Source organism: Cavia porcellus, unplaced genomic scaffold (genome assembly GCF_034190915.1).
Source record: "Cavia porcellus strain 051 isolate PalLab524CR breed Dunkin Hartley unplaced genomic scaffold, mCavPor4.1 scaffold_32, whole genome shotgun sequence".
NCBI lineage: Eukaryota > Metazoa > Chordata > Mammalia > Rodentia > Caviidae > Cavia > Cavia porcellus.
In genome coordinates, this window is record NW_026947515.1 from 18,104,895 (window position 1) to 18,119,455 (window position 14,561).

The window sequence follows — 14,561 nt, forward strand, 5'->3', positions numbered from 1 at the left end:
ATGTAAATTTCCAGGGCTGGAAGATGGCATCACAGGTAACTTCCTAGGGGCAGGGGAAATAGGGGCTTCCTGCTTCCGGTTGTGGCTTTCCTGGCTACAGTGTCCTGTTTGGGCCAAAACCCTTTCATCATCCATGGCATTTTAACAGAATAATGAATTTGTCTCTTTTTCAATGCAGATCCAGTAGTTCAACAGGAAGACTCGATGTGGGCAGGTAAAATGAAGCCAAAGAGGACAACTCAAGAGAGAAGGAATTTCTCATCCTCACAGCCCATGAGGACACAAACAGGGAATGCCCCTGAAGGAAACAAACAGGGAGACCCAACTTCTCTTTCCCTGAACCAGCCTCATTCAGCCCTAACTCAGACCTTCCTAGGAATGAGGAGTCCTCAGGTGTTGAGTGGATCCTTGGAACCATCACTCACACCCACCGCCATGGGAGGGCCAAGAAAGGCACTGTGTAGGTTCCAGGATGAAGAATTTTATTCCATGTCTTCACTGAACACTAAAGGAGAAAACAGTGACACCGAAAAAGAAACCTACGAAGAAGAAATTTTGTGGAGTGGTATGCAATCTCCCTGTTCTCCTTCCGAATGTAAACAAAGTAGATTTCTTGGGACATCTGTCTCTCAAGCCAAAAATAAACATTTTGAGGAAAACGCTGAACATCGCAGAGGTAATTCTTTAAGAAACAAGCTCAATAATGGCACATTAAGAATAAGCGATACAGTGGAGCCAGTGACAAAGCATTCTTCTGTCAGGCAAAGGATGTTCCAAGAGTCCAGACTGCCTGATGGGGAGTCTACTGAAGACAGTGACAATAGAGACAGTAAAAATAAGAAAAAGACCTTTGATTCATGCAACACCAAATCCGATTCCAGCCCACACAATGATCTCAGTGCTAAAAAAGTAACTAGTGACTGCATTTCTATGGATGATGGGCCTGGTGGTATCCAGGAAAGAGATTGCCAAGACTATTTAAATGGTTCTAGAAATTCTCCAAACTACTTAATTTCGGCAAGACCAACAGCTTCAAGATCATCCATGAATTCATCTTATAATGCTCCGGGATCATTAACGCATGTTGCTCTGAGTGATCACGTTCCAACAGTCTTGTCAGTGTCATCTACTTTGGGTCACACTGTAGACCCAAGATTCAGTGTTTGCCAGCCGCTGCCTGCTATTAGAAGTAGGAATCCATTTGCCAATACTGAAAGCCATGATTATTTTCCAGTAAACAGAGCACAAGAATTTGATGTCATGGGAGCAGAAGACATTAGTCTACTGAGCCAACCCCAGGGAACTCCATTATATGCAGATCTCTTATTAAGGCAGCAGCCTCAAGGCAGCTGGTCCTCAGTGGATTCTCCTCCTTGTTCATCTCTGCCCAGAGAGAATTTACAAAGTCACTGGCATGTGCTTGAGTCCCTGCAAGAAAATATACCTTTCACTTTCTTTGTTGTATCAGAATTCCCAAATCAAAATGATAATATAAACAGTATGTCTGTCTCTGGTTTCACAAATGAACAGGGAGTCACCAAGAAAAAGACAGACCCGGAGAATCTCAAGAAATTGCAAGAAAGGTGAGGAATCTTCATACTTAGATGTATAATAACCAAACATGGTTTTTTTTCCTATTTCTCCAATGCTAAAATAAGCATTGCTTTCAGTAGAGTCACAGAACTTTTGAATCATAGATTGGCTATTCCTTGACATTTTACTGATTGTTTATTTTGAGGAAGTTGTCCCTATTCTGTTCCTCTTAAAATATATGTGTATAAAGCTTGCTGCTCATGTTCTGTTCGTTCAGGATTCCCAAATGGTTTTTCCTTAAATCCTGTAACTCTTAGAAAGGGAAGTCTGCTAGGTATAATGGTTTCTGACAGCTACATAGGGCTAAGACTTCTCCCCACCAATTAGGAACCAGGATTTTTAATGAAAAGGTTGCCACCTCCCCAGAGAAGGAACCATTCAGCGCTTGAAGTTCACAGCTCCCCCTCCCGGGACTTGTCGCGAATCTAACAGTTCTAGAATTTGAACCTTCCAAACTGAAAGACTGGTTCCAAACAGTTACCATAGTTACTTCATTCTCTGAAGGCCTGCGCCAGGGTAACCACTGACTCCATTTCATGTGCTCTTTGTCATGCATGAGACAGAGAGAAAACAAGATCTTTTTAAAATTGCCCTTTTCTTTGATCTTTCCTTTCTCGGGAAGTGATTTTGGGATAGTTCACAGCTACGAAATTCGATACTTTTAAAAGTCATTCTTAAACAGCTGTGTCAGAATTCTACCATTTCATTTATGATGGGTGTTTACTAATCTTGACTTACTGATCTGGAAATTGATTCTTGGAATGTGAGCCCTCTTTGTGTATAAGTCAGTATGGCTCATTTGGACCATTAATTATCCTATTGATGTTCATTTGTAAGCAGGAGAATTCCACGGCAATGAATTAAAAATGAAAAAAACGAGGAGAGAATGAAACAAAGGCTGCATATATACTCCTCCATGTCTGCTATCCAGCTCCAGAAATAAAGGCTGTTCTAGCTGCAAGGACCTTTTCTTTCCCATAGTAAAAGGGCTACCAGAAGAGGGGTCCATGTTAAGGACAAGAGGCCTCATGACCACCTATTCTCAGCTGACAGCCCAGAAAGATGTCTTCAGACTTCTCAGAACTCTGAACTCCTGCCTCCCTACAGTGACGCCTTTGGGCTCAAAATAATTGCTTTTAAATTGCATGCACTTCTAAGGCATGCTAATGCATTGAATAACTATATTTATAGAGGATTTAGTTTACCAGATGCTGTTTTTTCTGTGTATAATACACCATATATTTTTTAAATTATTTGAAAAGTGTCTATTTTAGGAAATTATTTTTTAAATGACATAAAAGAAAAATATCTACCCTGCTTTTTCTTTTTTTTTTTTTTTTTTTTTTTTTTTGGTAGTACCAGGGATTGAACTCAGGGTCTTCACATTGAACTACATCCCCCAGGCCCTTTTCAAATTTGAATCAGGATCTTACTAAGTTGCTAGGTTGCCCAGGCTGGGCTTGAACTTTTGATCCTCCTGCTTCAGCCTCTCAAAGAACTGGAATTACAGATATGCACCACCATGCCTAACTTCCAGGGTTCTGTTTTTGCACATAGGTGCAATTTTAGTAAACATTACTGTTTTATAAACAATATTTCTATTTCGAGGCCCATTTGTTAATGCCACTTCTGCTTTCAAAAAATTTTCCCCTCATACAAATAAGTATATGTATGTGATGTGTATAGATACACTTTATATGTATATATACATATGTGTATACATGTATCCACATGTGTTTAAAAGAATTTTTTAAAAATGCACACCAAGAAAAAAGCAGCCATCCTTGTGCCCACCCTTAGCTAACATAACATGCTTGACATACTAGAGCCCTCCCAAGCCCCTCACGTACCCAAAGTTCTTTGTCCCCCCTTGTCCCCCCCATGACCATTCTTACATTGTATTTGTCATTCTTTGCTTTTAGTTTTATTGTGTTTGGGAGATTTTCCTGCTTTATGCTTTTACTACATGAATGTATGTGTTTTTAAATCACTGTGTGTATTTTTGGACTCTATAAATGGAAGCTCTATTCTTCTGTGACTTGAATTTCTCCCTTACTGCATTAGTGATCTGCATGTCTTTCTGTCAGACATTTGGATTGTTCACTGTTATCTGCAAACAGCACTGCATGCAGATTCTTGTAAATCCAAATACAATTACATTTGGGAAAAATTCTCTGGGATAATGGGCTAAGAGTGCATTACTAAGCTGGAGAGAAGCACATCTTTCTGTATATTAAACAATGCCAATCTACTGTCCCACCAGTAATATCTACTGTTACACATCCTTGACAATACTTACATTGACTGGCCTTCCAATTTGCCAGTCCGATGAGAATAGAATGATATTGTAGCTTTAATTTGCATTTTCATAAACTGTTAATGAGGTTAGGCATTTTAGGTGCTCTCTTGTGTTATTAATTCTATGAAATATTTATGGTTTTTTAAAAGAGATCCTTTATATATTTTAGCTACTTGTCTAATCCTTTGACTGTATTGGACATATTTCCCGATTGGTCGTTTGTCTTTCAGTGATGTATTTTAGTAAAAACAAATTCTTCACTTAAATGTAATCAAATGCGTGCATCTTCTTTATGGATTATAATTAGACATCTCATTTTCATTTTTAAAAAAATATGCTCCAAACCAGAGGTCACTATGATGTTCTTCCTATTTTCTTTTAAAACTTCTAGTTTTACTTTGCACATTTAAGATTTAAATGAAATGAAATGGGTTTTGTATTCGTGCGAAATGAGTTTTAATATGTGTTACGAGGTAGGCTTTTTTCTTTCCCTTATAAATACACAACTGGGCAAGGATTTTCCCTGCTGATCAGCACAGCACACTTCTGTCATGAGTAACACATCTCTCTCTCTCTCTCTCTCTCTCTTTTCAGTACCAGGGATTGAACTCACAACCTCACACTTGCCAGGGAGGCGCTTAAGCCGCTGAGCTAAATCCCAGGCCCTGTACACATCTCTTACAGGGCTCTCCATTCTGTTCCATTGATCTTTTTTGTCTTTCTAATACCACGTCATCCTAATGTCTGCAAACTGCAGTAAGTGACAGTGGACAGCCTTCCTCTCCAGAGTGTTCTGTAAAGAGACCTTGACTATCTACTTATTGGGATTTTTGTTGGAATTACATTGAATTTATAGGTCATTCTTGGAGAATTGATAATTTTGAAATATTGATTTTTTTCTTTAATAATTGTGTCATCTTTAGTGCCTTTCAGGGTGGTTTTGATTTTCTTCTAAAAAGCCCTTTATCTTAGATTCTTTTATTTACTGCTATTTGCTGTACAAACAATATTTTTTTTTACTTTTTTTTTTTTTCATTTTTATTGGTACTAGGGATCGAACTCACAACTGCCTGCTTGCAAGGCAGGTACTTATGCTGCTGAGCTAAATCCCCAGCCCCCTACAAACAATATTTTAAATTCTACTTTTAACTCTCCATTGTTGACATATGAATGTAATTGACTGTTTTTGCTAAATCTAATTATTATATTTGACTTATAGATTACTATTTGGGTTTTCTACGTAGCAAATAATTTCGGTTGTAAATATTTCAGTTTCTTTCCTTCCAACCTTATAGTTTTGGTCCTTTTTAACCTTATAAAACATCTAACATGTGTGTGTGTGTGTGTGTGTGTGTGTGTGTGTGTGTGTGTGCATCTTACAGATACATAATTTAGGAGCTGGGGATTTAGCTCAGTGGCATAAGTGCCTGCCTTGCAAGGAGGTGGTCGTGAGTTTGATCCCTGGTACCGATAAAAAGAAAAAAACAGATACAAAATTTACAGCAATAACTTAGATGACACGTATTATATAAATTAATTTTTTAAAAACTGTTGATTTTACATTGAGTATTTTTTGTTATTTGAGACACTTTTTAGCATATCCATAATTAATTAATTCAAATAGGTTCCTAAATGTGTAACCTTTAATGAGAAGAAATGCACATTCTTTTTTTAATAAGTTTTATTCATTTATTTATTGTCTTTTTGAGATGATCTCATTATACAGTTCAGACTCATCTTGAGCTCACTTTGTAGCCCTGGCTGGTCTCAAACTCACAAAGATTCTCCTGTCTCAGCTTCCCAAGAGCTGGGATTATAGGTGTAAGCCACCATGCCCAGCTAAGAATGCACATTCTTTTTTTTTTTTTTTTTTTTTTTTGGCTTTTTCGTTTTTACCAGTACCAGAGATCGAACTCACGACTGCCTGCTTTCAAGGAAGAATGCACATTCTTAAGGTCTTCAGTGTGTATTATCAATTTACTCTTTAAGGAAGTTCTACGTATTTACAGTCTCCCGCTATATAGTCTTTTTATATAGTCTGGCATACCTGCCAGTTCCTGGGATTTCATATTTTTCTAATGTTTTTCTAATCCTTTCCAAGGATTGTGATGAGTTCATTATGCAAAATGTATGATCAGTGACACTGAATTTTTTCTGTGTTTATTGTTAGTTATTTTTTTCATTCATCATTACTTGATCACGTCCCCTGTCCATTCTTCTATTGAGATATTAGTGTTGTTTTTACCTATTAGAAAATATAAACATTTTAAAATAAAATCATTAGCAATCCTCTGCCAAATAATGGGCCAGTACTTTTTCTGTTTCTCATTTATGTTTTATGTAAATGTTTATGACATGTAGAATTTTGAAATTATTGTAATCAAATCTGGCAATGTATCCCCTATGGTGTCTGCATTTCTAAGGAAAACCTGCTGACTGGAGCTGGGGATTTAGCTTAGTGGCATAAGTGCCTGCCTTGCAAGCAGGCAGTCGTGAGTTCAATCCCCGGTACCAATAAAAAGGAAAAAGATAAAAAAAGAAAACCTGCTGACCACTTAAATGTTCATAATTATTTTCTTCAGTATTTTTTATATTCTCATTTTATACACCACAGAGGTTAAAAATATGGACTTTATTTTCTTGCATTTTGATTCCTGATTCTATTAACTAGTAACTATGATTTTGGTTAAATTCTTTCATTTCTATCCAAAAAAATATGTATCTATTCCTTTCTCAAAGAGCAATGAAAATTAAATCAGGTTTTAAATATTTATATATGTCATAGGATGCCTACCACACAGTAAGCTCCTAATAGAGAGTAGCTATACATGCATTTATATGGAATATATTTTGATGTATGGTATAAGATGAGGTTCTAAAGTCTTTTGGCCAGTTTACCCACAATCATTATGTCCATTCCTGACTACTTTGAAATGTCTTCTTTGGCATATGTTATTTCTTTCAGTCTGCCTGTGAACTTTCACTTCTGTTTCATTAATCTCCTGAAATCCTGCATCAACTATCTACTTTTATGTACTATAGATTTATGGATTTTTAAGAATATTTCATATAATTCTCCCTTTATCTTTCATTTTAAAATTTTATTGCCTACCCTAATTGAATTACATTGTGATCTCAGAAAACGTGATCTGAATAAAAAGGTTTTTTGTGTCCCAATCCATATTCAATCCATATTCAACATTTACAAATGTGCTAAGAGACATAGATATATAGATATAGCATATGTAGTTAATATATGTACTAGCTTTAAAAACTTGATGTTAAAATCTTCCATTCTTTATTTTTTTCCATTGAATGTATCCATTTTTGGAAGGTGTTTATTAAAACCTCCCACTATGATTTGGATTCATCCACTCTTCTTCGTATTCGTAACTTTTCCTTTTATTTAGCTCACTAAGTGTAATGACTAATATATTCTTGGTAGACTGAGCAATTTTGTGGGGGGGGGACCAGGGATCGAGCTCACGACCTCACGCTTGCAAGGCAGGCGCTTATGCTGCTGAGCTAAATCCCCAGCCTTGACTGAGCAGTATTATACTTTTAGCTTTGAATTATCTTTTACACCTGGGATTTTAAAAAATTTGTTAATCGTACTCTTTTGACTCCCCAAAAATCCTTCTTACTTGAGGTTGCTCCTTGTACTTTGCAGTGAGCAACATCCTCTGGACTCTTCCTGAAAGCTAACTCCTCCTCCACCTGCACTCTGCATTTCTGATAGGCTTGACTGACTGTTTTCTTTTTGCCAACAGGTGATCCCAACTGTATCATGAAGGAAGTATTGGGTGATTTAGTAAAGAAGCGCCCAACATGGTCACCACCGACAGTGGTGTGCCTTGCTTCCTCTGTGATCCTTTCCCTATGGGAGCTTTGTGTAAATGGATGATATTCATAAGCTTATTTTTAAACTTTGGGCTTCAAGGAGAGTTCCCTTTCTTTAGTGATCTGTTCCAGGGTATTGGCCTTGGAAAAGGCACTTGGGACACTGCTGCCCGGGTATTTAACCCCACCATTCCGAAGCAAGTCCTGAACTGGTAGCTTCCTTCTAATTCCCACATTCCTGTGTTGGTGCCCACCCCATCCTCCAGGTACGAATTCCTCTGGATCTGCCCTTCCCTTCCCAACACCTTGCTCCTGCGGCCATGTGTTGGGCTGAGGATTCCTCTCCTCTTGTCAGTTGTCATCATAGATTTTCTGGTCTGTTTTGTTTACCAACACTATTGTGGACTCATTCTATGTAATTATCTGTTAGGGGATTTTTAAGAGATAGGGGCATAGATACCTGATGTCTTGATCTAATCCCAAGAGCAAGCTCACCTCTCTAAAAACAAAATGTCCACAGAAGTACTAGTGGAAAGTAGTACCCTGGATTATTTTTGAGTAGCTATTTAGGGTAATAAGTATATGCTTCCTTTTTCCTTTGTTTCTGTACTTTTTTGTCTTTTCTTTACTTTTATTTGTAAAGATGTGGGGTTTCCCAAAAAAATATGTCTGCAGATTCCCACTAATACCTTTGAGAAGATGGAATTATGAGTTAGGCATTCGTAAACTATAAACAATTTGTAGTATAGCCCCTGATCCCAACACCTTAGATCACTGATTTTCAGACCTGGAATTTAAGTACTGAACCAGGATCACCAAGGCTACAGCCCAAGAATCTGTATTGAAAATGCCTACCGGAGAACCTGATAATCTTTATTTTCATTTGGAACAAGTGATTTAGATCACTTGTTTTCAAAGGTTATATCTCACATTTCTCTAAATTTCTGCTATTTTCCCATCATTTTCTCAGACTTGTTAGGTTTCCCTATAGTTTATCTTCATCAGTTGAGGTATTTACTCCATAGTATACTTGTTTTTTTAGACTATTTATGAAAACAGCAAAAATTATATTGAAGTAAATTAAAATCTCACTACTAAAAATACTTGCAATTATTCAGAATATTCACAACGGAAAATTACAATTCTTCTTCATTAGTTTCCCTTTTGTAGGGAACATATTCCAAGAGACTGAGCATACATTTTTTTTTAGTGGTACCGAGAATCGAACTCACGACCATGTACTTGCAAGGCAGGTGCTTTGCCACTGAGCTAAATCCCCAGCCCAACTGAGCATACGTTTCTATATCCAGAATAGTGCCCATTTTTCCTCTTCTTTGGTATCAGTCTCCAGCCAGTTTCCTTTTCTTGACCAAACTGCCCCAGTCCTGTGAGAAATCTAAAAAAAGAGATACAAACCTCTTAAATCCTCTCAACACAAACAGCAGCCAGCTATTCCTTACTCACCACTTACACTTCTGCTTTCATTTTCATTAATTCTGCATTTATCAAATTCCAGTAGCTTACATTCTGGAACATGGACCTCAGTTGTTGGCAAGGGTTATGTTACCGACGAGCCCACTTTCAGGTGTGTTGGTTCATTTTTCCAAATCTACTGAGGGTCCCTGTGTGTGACTGCTTCGCCAGACACGGAATGCACTTTACAGTTTGCAAAACAGGTTCGCCATCATCCTGTACCCAGTCTGCCCACAATTTAGTGGAGTTTGCAACTGCAGTTGATGCCACCATGAACTTTACCTCATTTTATACACAGAGGGAACAGTCTTAGAAAGATTAAAGGAACTTGTTCAAGATCACATGATTCAAAAGTTTGAGAGGCGGCCTCAAACCCAGAAGCCCTGACCACAAGTCTCACAAGCTCACCAAGATACCGGATTACCAACTTCTTCTGGTGGCTATGGAGAAGAGGGGCTATTGGCCTTTACCACAGTTTCTCCCTGTAGGTTTATCCCTCGCTTCCTCTTCTCTTCTTTTCTTTTCTTTTGTTGTTGTTTTTGTTTTGTTTTGGTTTGGTTTTTTGAGACAAGGTCTTACTGTGCAGTTCAGGCTTGGCTTGGGTTCACTTTGTAGCCCAGGCTGATCTTGAACTTGCAATGATCCGCTTGCCTCAGCCTTCCAAATGCTAAGATTACAGGGGTGTACCACCAAGCCCCACTCTTTTGTCTACTTTTTTTCTATCCTCCATCGCTGGGTATTGAACACAGGGCTTCCAAATGCCAGGCAAGAACTCTATCACTTAGCTACATCCCTAATTCCACCCCTGTCTTCCCCAGCCCCATCCCAGGGGATTGAACCCAGTGTCTTCACATTGACTCTACACCCACGGCCCTTTTTAAAGGTAAATTTACATTTGTTTATTTATTCATTCATTCATTTAAAGATAAAGTTTTACTAAGCCTCTAGTTTCCCATGGTTGGGTCAAGTTTGCAATCTCCTGTCTCAACCTTATAAAGTCCTGACTTCATTTCTTGATTTGCCTAGTGAGCTCACACATACAACTACAAAATAGCCCTCATTGGTGCACTGACTATCAGTAATTCTGGAGGAATTCTGACCAGGGTCAGAGGGAGAAAAGTGACCACAGAAGCCCCAGCAGTAAGGCACAGGGATGTTATTCCCTCTTCCCTCGCCCATGAATGACCTGAAACACAGTATATTTGCAGAAACTGCAAAGTAAAGACTTTTGGTCACGATGAATTCTTTTCCATTTAGTCTCCTGGAGGAGGACTCAGAGGAGGAGGGAGACTTGTGTCGCATCTGTCAGATAGCAGGGAGTTCCCCGACCAACCCCCTCCTGGAGCCTTGCAGATGTGTGGGAAGCCTGCGGTTTGTTCACCAAAAGTGCTTGAAAACGTGGCTGAAAGTGAAAATAACATCAGGTAGGTGGGGAAAGAAGAGGAGTAAACGTGCAGTGACATATAATTAATTTAAGGCACCACAGTATGGGCCTTGGAACCTTGTCAATTGCTCAGGATTCTTCCTCAAAAATGTTGCCTTCAAGTTATTGGGGGGAAGGGAAAATGAATGCTTTTCAAGTCTGAGAAAAGAATCATGGAAATAGTTGCAATTGAATCCTACTCTTGCTTGAGGCCTGCGCAGAGATGCTAACATCACCTCCCAGAAGGAAGGAGAAGTGAGTCAGTGTTGAATCTCAACCCTCGTGCAGTAGCCATGCCCAACTCGTAGGCATTTAGTAGAAACAATCCAGAGAGTCCATCATGAGACTCCCCACGAATGCACACGCTTCTACTTCCTTTTATTTGGGGTGAGGAGGATGGGTGTCACCTAGGAGACCAAGCAGAGCTGCTGCAGCAGGATAAGAATGTTGATCTGATTCTGTAGACCTACATTAGATAAAGAGATTTCCATGTTCTGATTTTGTCAGTTTGATCTTATAACTGGGTGTGAAGCTCCTTCTCAACTCCCTGGAGAAGTTACAGCCTAAATTTAGCCACACTGGTAGATCAGCTGTACGTTTCTTGGCAGAGAATAGGTTTCTTTAAAACATGGGTTTAGAACTGAGCACAATTTTAACAAGAAAAATAAGGCATCAGTGCAAGCAATTCAATGAGAAAATAACTGCTGCCCTTCAGACATGCCTCTCTGAAAATCTTACTTTGTGACCAAATCCTGTTTCTCTCTGTGGCCACATTACCACACTTGCAGGCCACCTACAAGACCTGGAGCTTTACCCTGTCTCCATGAAGTGTTGCCAAGTCCCTACACCAACAACAGTGCACCATTTAATCAGAGAATGAACACCGAGTATTAACTGTCTTGTCCCCAAAGTTCTATTTCCATGTGTACATCTTTCCCCAGAATGAGAAATACAGGATTAATCCTGAGATGGCTAATTGTATGTCTTCAGAGCAAGCAAATAACTACGAAACAAAACAAGGTTTCTAATGACTATGACATACAATGTTTTATCCTAGAAGTTTGGTCCATAAAGCATCTAGCAAAGAAAAAAGAACCTGTGAAGTGTCATGAAAATGAGGTTAAATGCCAATACTAGGATGGATATGTTTGGCAGACTTATGTTGGAAGATAAACAGGATGTCCAGTAACCAAAAACATTACTAAATGATGCTAAAAAAGAAAAATCAAGCAAGCAAAATGCAGATAAGGGTTCCCTATTCATCCTTGTCCTTTAAAAAGTCTCTGTTATTTACTGTTTATTTATATCTCCAGTGGGAAATAGAACTGGAGTATAAACCTACACCGGTCCTAATTCCTAAGTGGATGCAAATAACTAACAGGTCCTCTTTTTTTCTAATGCATAATACAAACATCAATCAAAGTGCAGCATCTACACTGGGAGGAAAATGTACAGCAGCAGGCTTAGATATAACAGCCACAGCTCTGCAGCTCCTATTCTTGACTGGAGAGTAGAGGAAGTGGAGAAATGTGCTGATCTGAAATGCATGTTTTTATAAAAACAACCCAGGAAGCCTTCTCATGTTTCTCTTCCCAGGCTTAGGTGCTGGCCCGAGAGCCCGCTGTAACTTTTCTCAGGGGGAATGGCACCTGGGGAGGAGTAAATGCAGACTTTTAAGCCTCTGACTGAGGATAGCTTCTGCCATCTAGTTAGTCCTCATGAATTTATTTACCTGGATCTCTGTTAGATCTACAAGAAAACAAAACAGGCCTGGTACTTACTCTTTTTCTAAAGACTGGTGTTATAGACTGTTAACTTCCGTGTAACAATTCCAGTTCATGAGCCATTATGTTTATATTTAAATAGAAACAAGGTTTGTTATTTAAAAGTCATGGGAATTTCACTTAAGTGAAGCTTGCATAATAAGTGATCACAAATGAAAATCTTTCAATCTCAGATTCAAGGCCATTTTCTACAGACTTAAAATGAAGGTCACTGAAGCTCAGAATTCACATCACACTCAAATTCAGTCTCAAAATACCACCTATCCAAAGTGCCAGTGCAAACAGATCTAGGACTGTGTATACATAAAATTTTCTTTGTATGTATGTGAGTGAATGTGTGTGTTTATGCATGGTGAGAACATTTAAGATCTATTCTCACATGTAATTCTTTATTGAATTCAAGGAACAGATCTAAATGCTGTGAAGACCTGTGAGATGTGTAAGCAAGACCTTCTGGTCGACCTGGATGACTTTAACATCACCGAGTTCTACCAAAAGCACCAGCAATCCTGGGTGAGAAACATTCCTGCTCTGCCTCTGCAGACCAATGAAGGTTTGAGGTACTAGGCAGGAAGATACTCACTTTCCCTGTCCTAAAGAACATAGAAAGCCTGTGTGTGATATGAGTCTGAGTCTGTCCTTTGGCTCACTTCTTTAAGAAGGCAGTCACTAAATTGGAACAGTGGCAAGTTGGGAAGTCTTGCTTATCCGGGGCCAAATATTCCAATCCACCTGCTGTCAGGGACAAAATTAAGAAGCTACCAAAGCCAATCAGATATACAGAAATAGCAAAAAGCCTGAGAAAGTTCCATACTCAAATCTGCTGAAGTAAATTGAGGTTAGAACAAAAAGGAAAAATTCAGCATCTTGGAGAAAAGAGCCCCAGGTTAAATATGAAATAACTCGAGGATAATAAAGAATTGCTTTCCCTAAGATTAATAAGCATGTAGCAAACGCTTATTGTGTGCTTTTTAACACTTGGCGAATCGAGGTATAGACTAAGTAGAGAAAACTCTAACAGGGCTTTTGGATTGCTGTGCAAAAGTTAATTAACCTCACATGGGAAGGTTTATGCCCAAGATGACAGTTAATCACCCAATCCTCAGGCAAACAGGGTTCCACTTAGAAGTGCGCTCTCCAATACAGGAACCATGGGCCACATCTGGCTAATGAGGAGGTGGCCAGTTCTAATCAACATATGCTGTAAGAGCCAAACACACACCAAATATTAGATGGCCAAAAAAGTATAAAATGTCACATAATTTAATATTAAATGAACAATTTTTAAAACAAAATTGAGCAACTTTATAAAAGAAAGAAATTTGGAGCCTCTGGGACAGTGACCGTCATGCTATAGCCCTTTCCCTAATGGTGGGGTCAACAATAACAAAAAAACCTGAAGGGTATATTTAGTCCACTGCTGTGTTTTCTGTATGGTCAAGGACCCACATTATGACCTTCATCTTGGCACAGTCCTGAGGTGGGACATGGCATCACATGACAAGAGACAAGGGGTACACATGCATGTGTGTTCTGATCTCTCCCCCGTTATAAACCACCACGATTCAATCAATCATGCTGACCTTATGTAATCCTAATCATTTTCCAAAAGCACCACCTCAGTACCAGCCTTCACCTTTTTAATATGTTTCACAATGAGTATGTTAGTCAGCTTTCAAACACTATAATGAAATGCCTGAGGTAATCACCTTATTTTAAAAAGGATTAGCTCATAGAGATTCTGGTCCAAGATTGAACAGTCCCATTAGTTTGTGCCTCTGGCAAGAACATTATGGTAAGAACATGTATTGGAGAAAACTGCTCACCTCTTGAGCGGGGACACAAAGAAAGAGATTGGGGCCCCACAGTGTCCTCCAAGGGAATGACCCCAGTGACCCTAGGACCTCTCACTAGGCCCCACCTCCTAAAGCCTCCACCACCTCCCAATAACACCACTCTGGGGACCAAACCATAACACATGGACCTTTGAGAGATACTTAAACCATAACAACAAAAATTTAAAAACGTGACCTCTTGGGGGAAACAAACCATAACCAAACTGTAATGCACATCACATTTCAAAGACAAGACGCTTTCCAGTTCAGCATGTAAGAAGCTTGGAAGTCTCCACTTCCTCCTACAGTAAATA

The 14,561-nt window shown here is 38.9% G+C and overlaps 1 protein-coding gene across 5 annotated transcripts in view; it reads left to right on the forward strand.

Moving 5' to 3' along the window:
- Marchf10 (membrane associated ring-CH-type finger 10) overlaps positions 1-14,561 on the forward strand; it is a 94,537-nt gene that overhangs the window by 61,043 nt on the left and 18,933 nt on the right. For all 5 annotated transcript variants that reach the window (XM_063241669.1, XM_063241667.1, XM_063241668.1 and 2 more), the window contains 3 exons: positions 179-1,583; positions 10,463-10,629; positions 12,816-12,925. In XM_063241669.1, coding sequence (XP_063097739.1) covers positions 179-1,583; positions 10,463-10,629; positions 12,816-12,925 — 1,682 coding nt within the window. The remainder of the gene's footprint in view (positions 1-178; positions 1,584-10,462; positions 10,630-12,815; positions 12,926-14,561) is intronic.